Here is a 12,383-nt window from a genome sequence, read left to right as displayed (position 1 = left end):
TTTTTTTTTTTTTTTTTTTTTTTTTTTTTTTTTTGAATCCTGTTAAAAGTTAAAAAGCAAGCTTTTGGTGAAATTTGATTTCCTTGTGAAAAAAAAAGTAGTTCAGATTCTCGCCGTCATTGAACTTTTTTTCTTTTTTTTTTTGCTTTATGAGTTTTGCTTAGATTCTTCAGATTCTATTTTAGTGGCCCTCAGGCTCGAGGATGATGATGATGATGATGATGAATCAGAATCAGAATCAGAATCAGAATGAGAATGAGAATTAGAATTAGAATTAGAATCAGAATCAGAATCAGAATTAGGTTTGCAAATGTGATAGAAATGTTTTGGCTGTTGAATTGAGTTAATTTGTATAGAGAAGAATTACACAATTTTCCAATAGTGTAAAAACCTCATGTACAGGATTGATTTGGTTTGTTTTAGTTTGATTATGATTGTCATTCTTGGTGGACTTTTATATTAGGTGGGGAAAGTGATTCGCATACAGAAGGCTCGGAGGAATGATAAAGCAGCCAAGAGTGCAAACGGCGTTGTTTCGGTTTTAACAAGCGATGAGCAACTTCTGTGGAGAGAACACAAGGAGATTATTTCATCTCCAAACAAGGAAGTTCTTGAGCAAAGATATGTTAAGAATGTGATTATCCCACTCTTGGGTACTAAACATGTCGATGCGGGAGTAAGTTCTATTATCAATTTGTCTTTGTTGGTTTCGTTTGGACACCCAATGGCTTCTTGGTGAGCTGATGATTGGAGTATTGTGGTGTTTCTTGTCTACCAGGTACGTGTATCTGTGTCTAAGGAATTTCTTGAGTGTGTTGATAAGAAAGTAACTAAGCAGCGTCCGCTATGGCGTGTTAATGCAGCAAATGTTGATACTAGTCATGATTCTGCCCTTATTTTGAATGATCATTCACTTTTTTCTCAAGGTAACCGTTTTATAATCAGAAATCAGATTTTTTTTAGAGAATCATATCTGTGTTGAGTGTTTTGTTGTGATCACGTAAATTAGTCGTAACTATCAGTTGATCTGTGTCAGGGATTTCTACCAGTGGTGACTGCATTAGTGTTGAAATCAAGGTTTGATAAATCCTCTTCTTTTTTTTTTCCTATTCACTGGTCCTTGTATTTCCCATCCTTGACCTAAAATCGCTGTCCTTAATTCCCTGAAGTAGCCCAAATGCGGATTTCTTCCAACGTCAAGGTTCATAGGTAAAGAAAACATGCTCAAAACAAGCGTAAGCCGCTTCAAAATGCATCAACTTTTGAAGTTGGAATATAACGAGGTAAGGCAAATCGTATGTAGTTTACAATCTTAATGGAACTTTCTTTTGTGTAAGAGGTCTATAGATTGTGGTTTGCCGAAAAGTCTTCTAACTTCTAAGTATGCCACTGTTCTACAGATATCTGAAGAAAGCGAATATGATCCTCTTGATCTGTTCTCTGGATCCAAAGAGAGAGTTTTGGAAGCTATAAAAGCCTTATATTCTACTCCCCAAAACAATTTCCGTGTATTCTTGAATGGTTCTCTCATATTAGGTGGTTCTGGCGAAAGCACCGGGAGAACCAGCCCTGAAATCGGGTATGCCTTTGAGGATGCTCTCAAAGGCTTTATTGAATCAGAAGATGGTCATAGGACGAAGTCCTTTCTACAACTAGTATCTGACGCGGTCTGTGGCTCTGGAGTGCTCAATAGACTTCTTGAAATCCAGAAGCTAGACAAATTAGACATTGAAGGAGCGATTCATTCGTATTACGATATTATCAACCAGCCTTGCCCTATCTGTAAAGAAGGTACGCCATTGGAGGCGAAATCGTCTCTACATGCTTTACCTTTAGATGAGAGTTTGAAGATCGTGAAGGAGTATCTAATTGCTGCAACTGCCAAAGACTGTAGTCTTATGATCAGTTTTCAATCAAGAAACGCTTGGGACTCAGCGCCTTCTTGTGATTACGTTTCTCTACAATCGACCAATCAAACTTTCGATTACAAGGTATCATTAATTTTAACATATTCTTATCTTTCATGGTGAAAGAAATATTAGAACCATCTGCTGAGATCATGGTGTGATTGTTGAATTTGTAGTCCTGATGAGAAAAGGGATTCATTAGAAAGCAATTGAGTTTTCAGGAACCGTGAAATTTGTTTTTATTTTTTGGTATATTTATTTGATATCTGGACTGGGAAATGTAGGTACACTTCATTGATCTAAGCCTGAAACCATTAAAGAGAATGGACGCATACTACAAACTGGATAAGAAGATAATTAGCTTCTACAATCGGAAACAGAAGGTCGAAAACACGGCAGAACAAATTGGCGACTCAAAACCTTCCCATAGCTAAAACCTTCCCATAACCAGCAATACCACTTACTGTGTTTTTGTTGTTGTTACTGTTGTAAAACATAAAAAAGATATCCCTAAAGGATGATGAATGTTCATTTCTTAAACTTATAATCTGTTGGAACGATATCTCCGTCACTCTATGTAGCCTTCTCTCCCTGGTCTTCTCTCGTGGAGCTCATACATTTTTCTACACCCGGAGTGGAGCTGTTTCCTGGAGATGTTACCCTGGTTCAGATGGTCTCTGTCAAGTTTCCGGACTGCTTGTACATTCAAAGATTGCGGAGCCTAGTCACTCACTTCTTAATCCGCATAGGAGGGAAGTTATGTAAATATCCATCTGAACTCAATACCTGAAAATTAGGTAGAATCCCAGGCAAATTCCACCAGGATTGTTCTCCACTCCTTCAAAACACTCATCAACCACTTAATGGCTTGACAACTAAGATTCTGATGTGTGTAATTTTTCTTAAAACTTTTACTTTGGAAATCACACAGAAAGCAGCAAGCGAATAGTTTAGATGAAGATTCCAAGAAATTATTTTTGATGTACTATCCTTATCCTATCATTCTAGAAGTTTCCATTGAACTCCAAAATTTAACAAGTGATACATACCAAAGAACGCTTTAAAAGAACTTATAATTTAAAAATACAGGATCAGAGTTAGCAAAATGTATATGAATAACTTAAAAATGGGTAATTACAAACTGGATAATAACACTTCTTGAGAAGGATAGTATTGTTCTTACATCCAATGTAATATTATTTAACCCCATATTCAAAAATTACAGATGTTTTTTTCCAAAATAGGCATGAATAGAATAACAGGTGACAAACAAAAATCATTAACATGCTATAGCTCGAAGCATACACGATGACATATGATTTGAAATATCATCCTAAAGGATTACGAGATCGGTACTCACAAAAAAAAGAAAGAAAGGATTGATGAAATATCTCTAATAAAGGTTGCTTTCATCATGAATCATTTATTTTTATTTTTTAAAGTTGTTTCCACGTTGAATTGTTGGAGAGCTAATGTTTTTGTTTCTCCTTCTCCGTCCAGGAAAACGTGACTTAGTTTCGCGCAGTAGGAGAATTGAACCTAAAACGCTGTAACGTCCCAGTCCCGCTCTCTGCCACTCGACCACAAGCTCCCGAACATTTGTTTCTATGTTCGCGAGAATAAATGTCAACACAATCACTTTAACTTTGACTAGTAATAATAACTATGTTTTGAATCCGCGCTACACTATATCCTTTTATGGATTGTCTTTAAAAAGTTTTAAACTTAAAAATCATGTAAATAGCTATATACTGATAGATGATATGCAAAACTATTATAATATGCAAAAGTTTTAGATAATTTACAAAAGAATTATAACATATTTGTTTTCATTTTCTTAACAAAATTTTTTTGTTTATTTATAATTTAAGCATCATTTATGTTTTTTTATAAAATTAATAAGAAAACAAATAAAATAGTATACTATTATTTAATTTATTATTTTATATAGACTGCTGTTGGTAATATTATATATCTGATAAATAACAAAAAAAAAGTACCTATTTTCATAAGCCATGGAAGCTCCTGCAAGGTTTCAGCTCAAACCGAACTCGTGTAATTCCACCGTTGATTATGGAGCATGTACTACCACGAGTCTCTCCACAAATTTTCAGCTCAATCGGACATCAATAAGACCTCCAAAAGATGCCCTCAATAACCCATCTTCCAACTGTTCATGTTGTTTACTTAGCATAAATTACACCACTTTCCAGCAGCTACTTGGCTAGGAAGTAACAGACATAACTCGTTGAGTTTAATTCCTATTGAAGGTCTGTCACTTAGTAAGGACTATTGGCTTGTTGGATATCACGTAGGTATCTTTACTTTTCCCAAAAGACGTCAGATACGGTGCCGTAGAGCCCCCAAAGTTGGCTCCTCTACACATCTTTTATCTCCATCTTTCTTTACACTTTATTTCTCTTCTCCCCCTTTACCTTCCCAGTTCTGACCTGTCTTGGCTCCTCCACCACAATCAAGACTTGCCACAACAACAACATGAGTCCCCAGACCCACCATTGGTTTTCACCACTCTACTGCGTCTTTCTCTCTCCTCTCCATCACGATTTACTCTTTTCTTCACATCATTTCCACCAAGGAGCATCAGAGTCCTCTCACCTCTGCTCAATTCTCTCTCTGCTAAACCATGTCCTTTGTTTCTTTGTTTTCATTCGACGGCGTCTGGTTGAATTTGTGTTATCTGCAAAATCACAAATCTCTCCCTTCTCCCTTTGTGGATTTTTTGGTTAGCAAAATTGAGTTATTTTCCATTTAGGTTTTGAACTATTTAAATTATGAAAATAATTAATTAAAATATATGTTTAACATTACTAAAAATTAATTTCAAAAAAAACATGATATTATAAATGAAATTATCTAATTCTTTGTGTTATTTCTACCGCTCTCTAGTAGTTTCTTAGAACACCTCCATCGGTTACATTTTAGAAGGTATCCAAAAAAAAATTTATAAAGAAAAGAATGAAGAGAACATAGATCGGTTCTCATTTGAGAACCTATAAGATACTCCATAGAAACTCTTATAGGAAACCCTACTCACTCCGGGAAACATCTGTCCCGGAATCCACTAGAATCAAGCTTATATAATTGGCTTCTACATAAAGCTTTTACATTCACAACTCAAACCCTACACGCATTCAAAACTCTCCCTTCCATCTCACCCACTCATTGCGTTTTGTCCCTTGCTTTTGTTGAGTTGTTTAGACTTAGTCGTTTAGACTCAGTCATGAATTGTTAGAATAAGGCTCCGATGTATAAGGAGTTGTGGCTTAGTTGATTGTGTTCGTGTTTGTTAAAGACCTCCGATAATGTAGGAGGCAGTCGTTTTTGTGTAATTGGCTATTTAAGGCCGTTCATGAATAAGAGAAGAACAAGCTTTTGTTCTCATCATTCAGTCTCGTTAATTTGCTATAACATATTGGTATCAGAGCTAGATCAGAGTGGTGAGAATTTCGTGAGAGAGAGAGTATAAAAGGGTGAGTGAAACACAATATCAGGAGAGAGTCAGAGCATGCTTGCAATTCCAAAATTTGACGGTGATTTTGAGCATTGGAGTATGCTAATGGAGAATCTCTTGAGATCCAAGGAGTGGTGGGATCTGATCGAGAAAGGCTACATTGAGCCAGCTCGTGGGGAGATCCTCAATGGAGCACAAAGACAAGAGTTAGCCGATAAGAAGCTGACTGACTTGAAGGTGAAGAACTATTTGTTTCAAGAAATCGACAAGTCGGTTCTGAAACAGATAATTCAGAAGGACACGACCACGCAACTGTGGGATTCCCTAAAAACCAAGTTTCAAGGCGATGAGCGTGTGAGGCGAGCACAACTTCAACGGTTGAGAATGGAGTTTGAGGTTCTTGAAATGAAAGAAACATAGAGCATTGCAGAGTACTTCTCAAGAGTGTTGCTAGTTGTAACAGACATGGGAAATCTTGGAGAGGAGATTCAAGAAGCCAAGATTGTGGAGAAGATCTTACGGACACTCTCAGAGAAGTTCGCATATGTGGTGTGTTCAATTGAAGAATCTAAAGACATAAGTAGTCTTTTTGTGGATGCGCTCCAAAGCTCGTTACGGTGTCATGAGCAGAAACTCACAAGACATGCTATGGGGATCATAAAAGACGAGCAAGTGTTAAAGGTGACTTATGAAGGCAACGACTGGAGTGGATCAAGAGGTAGAGGAGGTTCATCTCGAGGCCGTGGTAGAGGACGTGGAAGAACATGATCATTTAACAAGGCATTGGTGGAATGCTACAAATGTCATAAATTGGGACATTTCCAGTTTGAATGCCCGGGTGTTGAGAGACAAGCAAACTTTGTAGAGTTCAACAAAGAGGATGAACTTTTGCTGATGTCGTATGTAGAAGAGAAATAGTCCACAATGGAGAGTTTGTGGTTCTTAGACAGTGGTTGCATCAACCACATGACTGGTGCAAAGAAATGGTTCGGTGAGCTGGATGAGAGCTTTCGACACTCAGTAAAACTTGGAAATGGCGCACGTATGATGGTACAAGGGAAAGGAAGTGTCAAAATGAGGGTGAATGACTTAACTCAGGTGATACATGACGTCTATTACGTCTCGGAGCTGAGCAACAACCTGTTGAGTCTAGGACAATTGCAGAATAAAAACTTGGTGATTCTGATTCAAGAAGGTGTTTGCAAATCTATCACCCATCAAGAGGACTCATCATTGAGACTCCGATGAGTGAAAACCGCATGTTCGTGATCGTTGCTCAAGCAATGGGAGGAGAATCATGCCTGAAGGTGGAGACGCTCAACAACACACATCTCTGGCACTGCAAGTTTGCTCACTTGAACTATAAAAGTCTTTGAGCTCAAAGGGAATGGTGGAAGGTCTCCCTCATATTGAATCATGCGAAAAAGTGTGTGAAAACTGTCTCGTCAAGAAGCAGAAGCGAGAATCATTCCCAAAGAAAAATTCATGGAGAGCCTCAAAAGTGTTGCAGATGATACACTCAGATATATGCGGACCAATTACTCCAGCTTCCATGGGACAGAAGAGGTATATGCTTACCTTTATTGATGATCACAGTAGAAAGATGTGGAGTTATCTGCTTGCAGAGAAGTCATAAACATTTCAAGTGTTCAGAAACTACAAAGCAAGTGTGGAGAAAGAGTCAGGTATGACAATATGCTGTTTAAGAACATACCAAGGTGGAGAGTTCTGCTCCAATGAGTTTGAAGATTTTTGCAAATCTGAAGGCATTAAGCGTCAACTAACGGCTGCCTACACGCTTCAGAAAAATGGGGTCGCTGAAAGAAGAAACCAAACCATCATGAACCTTGTTCGAAGCACACTTTCAGAGAGACAAATGCCTAAAGTTTTCTGGGCAGAAGGAGTCAAATGGATAACGCATGTTCTGAATCGCAGCCCTACCAATGTACTACAAGATCAAACGCCTGAGGAGGTGTGGAGTGGCCTCAAACCAAATGTGAAGCACTTCAGAGTTTTTGGGTGCATCGGTCACGTTCACATCCTAGAAGCAAAACGTACAAAACTCGACGATAAGAGTTGTAAGTGTGTTTTTCTTGGCATCAGTGAGCAATCAAAAGCATATCGCATGTACAATCCATTTCCAAGAAGATCACAATGAGCAGAGATGTGATCTTTGAAGAAACTGAGAATTGGGATTGGGGAAGGAAAAATGCAGATAGCTCAACTCCTTTTGATTCTACTGTTGCTGCTCTCACCTGGGAAAATGATGGAGAAATCATGACGGGAGAAGAAGAATACTTGCAAGAGGGTAATGAAGCAGGACCAGAGTCAGAAGAGGAAGCACCACAAGAAGCTGTTGGTAACAATCTTGAACCGCAGGGAAAGCCAGTACGAGACAGATCAGCTCCCACCTACTTGCAAGACTATGAGTGTGGGGTTGTTCGTTCAGAAGAAGAAGTGTATGCCCATTTCATCAAGACAGAAGAAGAAGCGTATGCTCATTTTATCGAGGATCACGCTAATCAGGTTGGTACTGCAGTTGATGATCCTGTAAGCTATGACGAAGCAGTAAGGTATCCGGAATGGAGACAAGCGATGATAGCAGAACTGGAGTCCATTGAAAAGATCGAGACATGGTAGCTGATAGAAGTACCTAAAGGAGTCAAAACCATTGGAGTTAAATGGGTGTACAAGACTAAGTACAATGAAGATGGTGAGATTGATAAGTTCAAAGCTAGATTGGTTGCAAAGGGGTATGCTTAGAGATTTGGGATCGACTACAATGAAGTCTATGCTCCAGTAGCTAGATGGGATACAATTCGGATGATCATTGCTAAAGCAGCCGAAAGAAACTGGATCATCCACTAACTTGATGTAAAGAGTGCGTTCTTACATGGAGAATTACATGAAACTGTCTATGTAGACCAGCCAGAAGGTTATAAGAAGAAAGGAGATGAAGAAAAAGCTTACAAGCTAAGGAAAGCTCTATACGGTTTAAAGCAAGCACCAAGGGCGTGGTTCAGCAAGATAGAAAGCTACTTCATTCGGGAAGGATTTGTGAAGTGTGACTTCGAGCATACTCTGTTTGTGAAAACAGAACAAGGTCAGATTCTCATTGTTAGTTTATACGTTGATGATCTGATCTTTACTGGTAATTGTGAAAGTATGATCACTGAGTTCAAGGAGTCGATGAATAGACATCCGACATGACTGATCTGGGGAAGATGAGATACTTCCTCGGAGTGGAGGTTTTGCAGAGGGAAGAAGGTATTTATATGTGTCAGAAGAAATTTGCGAGAGAGGTTCTTGAAAGATTCTACATGGTTTCAAGCAATGGGGTGAGCAATCCAATAGTTCCGGAATAAAACTTTCAAAGACAGGAGGTGGAGCAGTCATCGATGCCACGCTTTACAAACAGATTATAGGGAGCTTAATGTACCTCACAGTTACCTGACCTGACTTGGCATTCGTAGTGGGGCTTGCAAGTCGATATATGGAGACACCAACTGAAGCACACCTCGCAGTGGTGAAGAGAATATTGAGGTATGTCAAAGAAACTATGGAGCTTGACATTATGTATAAGCGTGGAGTGAGTGAGTTTCAGGCTTTTACGGATAGTGACTATGCTGGTGATTTGGATGATCGGAAAAGCACCTCTGGTTTTGTGTTTCTCATGGCGGGAGGAGCTGTTTCTTGGAGTTCTAAGAAGCAACCCATTGTGGCTTTATTGACTACTGAAGCAGAATACATTGCAGCTGTCTCATGTGCAGCGCAAGGGATTTGGATGATGAGGGTGCTTAGTGAGATCGGTGAAAGTCATGAAGAATGCATTACGATCAAGTGTGACAACAGTTCAGCTATTCAATTGTCAAAGAATCCAGTTCATCATGGGCGTAGTAAGCATATTGAGGTACGATTTCATTACTTGAGAGATTTAACTAAAGAAGGCAAAGTGAAGCTGATGCACTGCGGAACTCAAGATCAGCTGGTGGACGTTATGACTAAACCACTGAAGTTAGACACTTTCAAGAAGTTGAAGGAGAGGCTCGGGCTTGTTGAGGTTCCAAAGTAAACTGATACAGTGGCGAGTATCAGTTTAGGGAAGGAATTTGTTGAGTTGTTTAGACTTAGTCATTTATACTCAGTCATGAATTGTTAGAATAAAGCTCCAATGTATAAGGAGTTGTGGCTTAGTTGATTGTGTTCGTGTTTGTTAAAGACCTCCGATAATGTAGGAGGCAGTCGTTTTTGTGTAATTGGCTATTTAAGGCCGTTCATGAATAAGAGAAGAACAAGCTTTTGTTCTCATCATTCAGTCTCGTTAATTTGCTATAACAGCTTTTTCCTCTTTTGTTCGAACATCACTTGCAGGTTACAGAACACACAGTTTTCATTAACAAGGAAACAATGAGTTGGCGCCAGCACGTTTCCTTGAATGACTCATACGAGATTGATGGGCTGTCTTGGTGTTGGGCCTTGTGTTTAAATTTCTAATCAAAACTTGTGATATTGTTGAGAGTCTTCTCTTGCCTTCTTTCCTCAACTTGAAAACTCGAAGACAAACTCTCACAAATACAATGATTATTCGTGGAAACGTACTACTCAATCATTCTATAATATTCCTTTATTCTTCTTGTCAAGCCCAATGTTTCACATATCTACCTTCTACGTTCCAATACTAAACTCTATCCCTTAAAAACTATAGTCTAAATGTAAATTGGGAACCCAAACCTAAAAAAACAAATTCTAAAAATTAATTTAATGAAGCTTACAAACCAAGAGTTAGGACAACTAGAGCGTGAAAACACAAAAGCAGCCAAGTCAGCAGAGATGGTCAATACAATCATATTGAGAGCTGATGAGGCTGGAGTTTTGAGGGATCAAAAGGGTAATATGCGCAACGAGCAAGACCATAAACTTGATGCTAATTAACATTGTGTAGCCTATATATCTACTTGTTCTCTCATATAAATTTATTAAAAGTCTATTGGAAGAATTGATGAAGCTATTCGAAATTTCGAATCAGCACATGATTCCTTATCAAAAACTAATATATACTTAGTAAGAAAAGGTGTTGTAGAATTTTTGCCATTCGGATAAAGACAGATTGTTTATGCACCGATACATTGACCAAGACCAGGAGAATGTAAAATCCCACCAACTCTTTTTGTTTGTAACGTGTACTAACTCTTCAGTAGGTGAAACAAAGGTTATTTGGACTTTTCAAAAAGCCCAAACTAGTAAAGGATAAATGTTAATTTCCATGTTCACCAACCAAGACATTTGTCTTCTGCCCGTATATATTATTCATCCATGCAAGGCCACTAGACCTCAATACTTCCACAATGGATTCTTCACCATCAGTAAAAATCGTCTCAAAATGTTTCGTGAAACCCAAAACCATACCGGAAGAATCAAAGAAACCTTACTATTTGTCCCCATGGGACTACGCGATGATCTCAGTTCAGTATATCCAGAAAGGTCTCCTCTTTCACAAGCCACCACTTGACTCTGTTGACACTCTTCTTGAGAAGCTGAGAGAGTCTCTAGCCGTTGCGCTCGTCCATTTCTACCCTCTCGCGGGTCGCCTCTCGTCCCTGACAACGGAAAACCCGAAATCCTACTCTGTGTTTGTGGATTGTAACAATAGCCCTGGCGCTGGGTTCATCTACGCGACTGCAGATTTATGTGTAGCATATATCATGGATGCAAAGTATGTTCCTTTGGTTGTTCAGTCTTTCTTTGACCATCACAAAGCTGTGAATCATGATGGACACACCATGAGTCTCTTATCAGTCCAGGTTTGTTATATTCTTCTATGTATGGTTCGGTTTGACCTGTTTCACAGCCTTTTGTTTTGGTTTGGATGTGAAACCAAATATTTCAAATTGGTTGACGTTTATACTGGTTTCTGTCCGGTTTGAACCGGTTAAATGAGATTATACACTCTAATTTCTTATACAGTCCAAACTACAAGTACACTTTGATTACGAATTTAAGGGTTTGTACACTTGTGTAGGTGACAGAATTGGTAGATGGAGTTTTCATAGGACTGTCAATGAACCACGCGATGGGAGACGGTACTTCGTTCTGGAAGTTCTTTACGGCTTGGTCAGAAGTCTTCCAAAAACAAGAGAGCAACAAAGACGATGACTTGTGTCTTAAGAATCCACCGTTCTTAAAACGTTACATCCCTGAAGGACACGGTCCCCTCTTCAGCCTTCCCTATAGCCATCCTGATGAATTTATCAGAACCTATGAATCTCCAATTCTCAAGGAAAGAATATTCTGTTTCTCATCAGAAACCATAAAATTGCTTAAAGCAAAGGTCAACCAAATATGCGGAACAACCACCATTTCATCTTTCCAATCGCTAACCGCGGTTATTTGGAGATGCATAGCTAGGGCGCGGAGATTACCTATCGATCGAGAAACAAGTTGTAGACTAGCTGCTGACAACAGAGGAAGAATGGATCCACCGCTTGACAAGGAATACTTTGGAAACTGCCTCTGTACTTTGAGAACGGCTGCAAAAGCTGGTGAGCTGTTGGAGAATGATCTTGGATGGGCTGCTATGAAAGTGCATCAAGCAGTAGCTGAACATTCTAGTGAAAAAGTATATCAGATGATTGATCAATGGTTAAAGTCTCCTTATATTTACCACATTGATCGGCTTTTTGAACCGATGAGCGTTATGATGGGAAGCTCGCCGAGGTTTAACAAGTACGGTTGTGAATTTGGGATGGGAAAAGGAGTGACGCTTAGAAGTGGCTACGCGCATAAGTTTGATGGAAAAGTATCAGCTTATCCAGGAAGAGAAGGAGGGGGTAGTATAGATTTGGAGGTATGTCTTGTCCCAGAATTTATGGAAGCTTTGGAATCAGATGAAGAGTTCATGTCTCTTGTTTCTCTCTAATAAATTACCAAGTTTTTTTGCTTTGTTCTTTAATAAATTCTAGAATTTGGCAATCATGCGTCTTTGCGCTATGCTATTTCAACTGTAA

The 12,383-nt window shown here is 38.9% G+C and overlaps 3 protein-coding genes across 5 annotated transcripts; all 3 read left to right on the top strand.

Annotated features, from left to right (window-relative positions):
• Nucleotides 381–2,483, top strand: LOC109124944 (inositol-pentakisphosphate 2-kinase-like). 3 transcript variants are annotated; one of them, XM_019231503.1, is made up of 6 exons: nucleotides 381–676; nucleotides 779–926; nucleotides 1,037–1,077; nucleotides 1,173–1,283; nucleotides 1,401–1,991; nucleotides 2,192–2,483. In XM_019231503.1, the coding sequence occupies exons 4-6, from the start codon at nucleotides 1,221–1,223 to the stop codon at nucleotides 2,339–2,341; spliced, it is 804 nt and encodes a 267-aa protein (XP_019087048.1). In that variant the 5' UTR covers nucleotides 381–676; nucleotides 779–926; nucleotides 1,037–1,077; nucleotides 1,173–1,220; the 3' UTR covers nucleotides 2,342–2,483. The 3 variants fall into 3 exon arrangements, with proteins under 3 accessions (XP_019087048.1, XP_019087050.1, XP_019087049.1); XM_019231505.1 differs by lacking the exon at nucleotides 381–676 and adding an exon at nucleotides 696–778 and having other exon boundaries at nucleotides 864–926; XM_019231504.1 differs by lacking the exon at nucleotides 381–676 and having other exon boundaries at nucleotides 1,170–1,283.
• LOC104728644 (inositol-pentakisphosphate 2-kinase-like) lies at nucleotides 395–1,083 on the top strand. The gene is made up of 4 exons (XM_019232037.1): nucleotides 395–412; nucleotides 464–676; nucleotides 779–926; nucleotides 1,037–1,083. Exons 1-4 carry the CDS (start codon nucleotides 395–397, stop codon nucleotides 1,081–1,083), a joined length of 426 nt encoding a protein of 141 aa, XP_019087582.1.
• LOC104725194 (uncharacterized acetyltransferase At3g50280-like) lies at nucleotides 10,669–12,370 on the top strand. The gene is made up of 2 exons (XM_010443812.2): nucleotides 10,669–11,180; nucleotides 11,399–12,370. The coding sequence occupies exons 1-2, from the start codon at nucleotides 10,725–10,727 to the stop codon at nucleotides 12,293–12,295; spliced, it is 1,353 nt and encodes a 450-aa protein (XP_010442114.1). The 5' UTR covers nucleotides 10,669–10,724; the 3' UTR covers nucleotides 12,296–12,370.

This window comes from Camelina sativa, chromosome 11 (assembly GCF_000633955.1).
Source record: "Camelina sativa cultivar DH55 chromosome 11, Cs, whole genome shotgun sequence".
NCBI classification, from domain to species: Eukaryota; Viridiplantae; Streptophyta; class Magnoliopsida; order Brassicales; family Brassicaceae; genus Camelina; species Camelina sativa.
Note: the sequence above shows the minus strand (reverse complement) of the source record. Positions and strands in the feature narration are given on the sequence as shown.

Excerpts from the sequence above, each read along its gene's own strand:
- LOC104728644 (XM_019232037.1), top strand. Across the intron at positions 677-778 it reads CTAAACATGTCGATGCGGGA|GTACGTGTATCTGTGTCTAA; the intron begins GTAAGTTCTATT and ends CTTGTCTACCAG. Across the intron at positions 927-1,036 it reads TCATTCACTTTTTTCTCAAG|GGATTTCTACCAGTGGTGAC; the intron begins GTAACCGTTTTA and ends GATCTGTGTCAG.
- LOC104725194 (XM_010443812.2), top strand. The coding sequence starts at position 10,725 with ATGGATTCTTCACCATCAGTAAAAATCGTCTCAAAATGTTTCGTGAAA. Across the intron at positions 11,181-11,398 it reads TGAGTCTCTTATCAGTCCAG|GTGACAGAATTGGTAGATGG; the intron begins GTTTGTTATATT and ends ACACTTGTGTAG.
- LOC109124944 (XM_019231503.1), top strand. The coding sequence starts at position 1,221 with ATGCTCAAAACAAGCGTAAGCCGCTTCAAAATGCATCAACTTTTGAAG. Across the intron at positions 1,284-1,400 it reads TGAAGTTGGAATATAACGAG|ATATCTGAAGAAAGCGAATA; the intron begins GTAAGGCAAATC and ends ACTGTTCTACAG. Across the intron at positions 1,992-2,191 it reads ATCAAACTTTCGATTACAAG|GTACACTTCATTGATCTAAG; the intron begins GTATCATTAATT and ends TGGGAAATGTAG.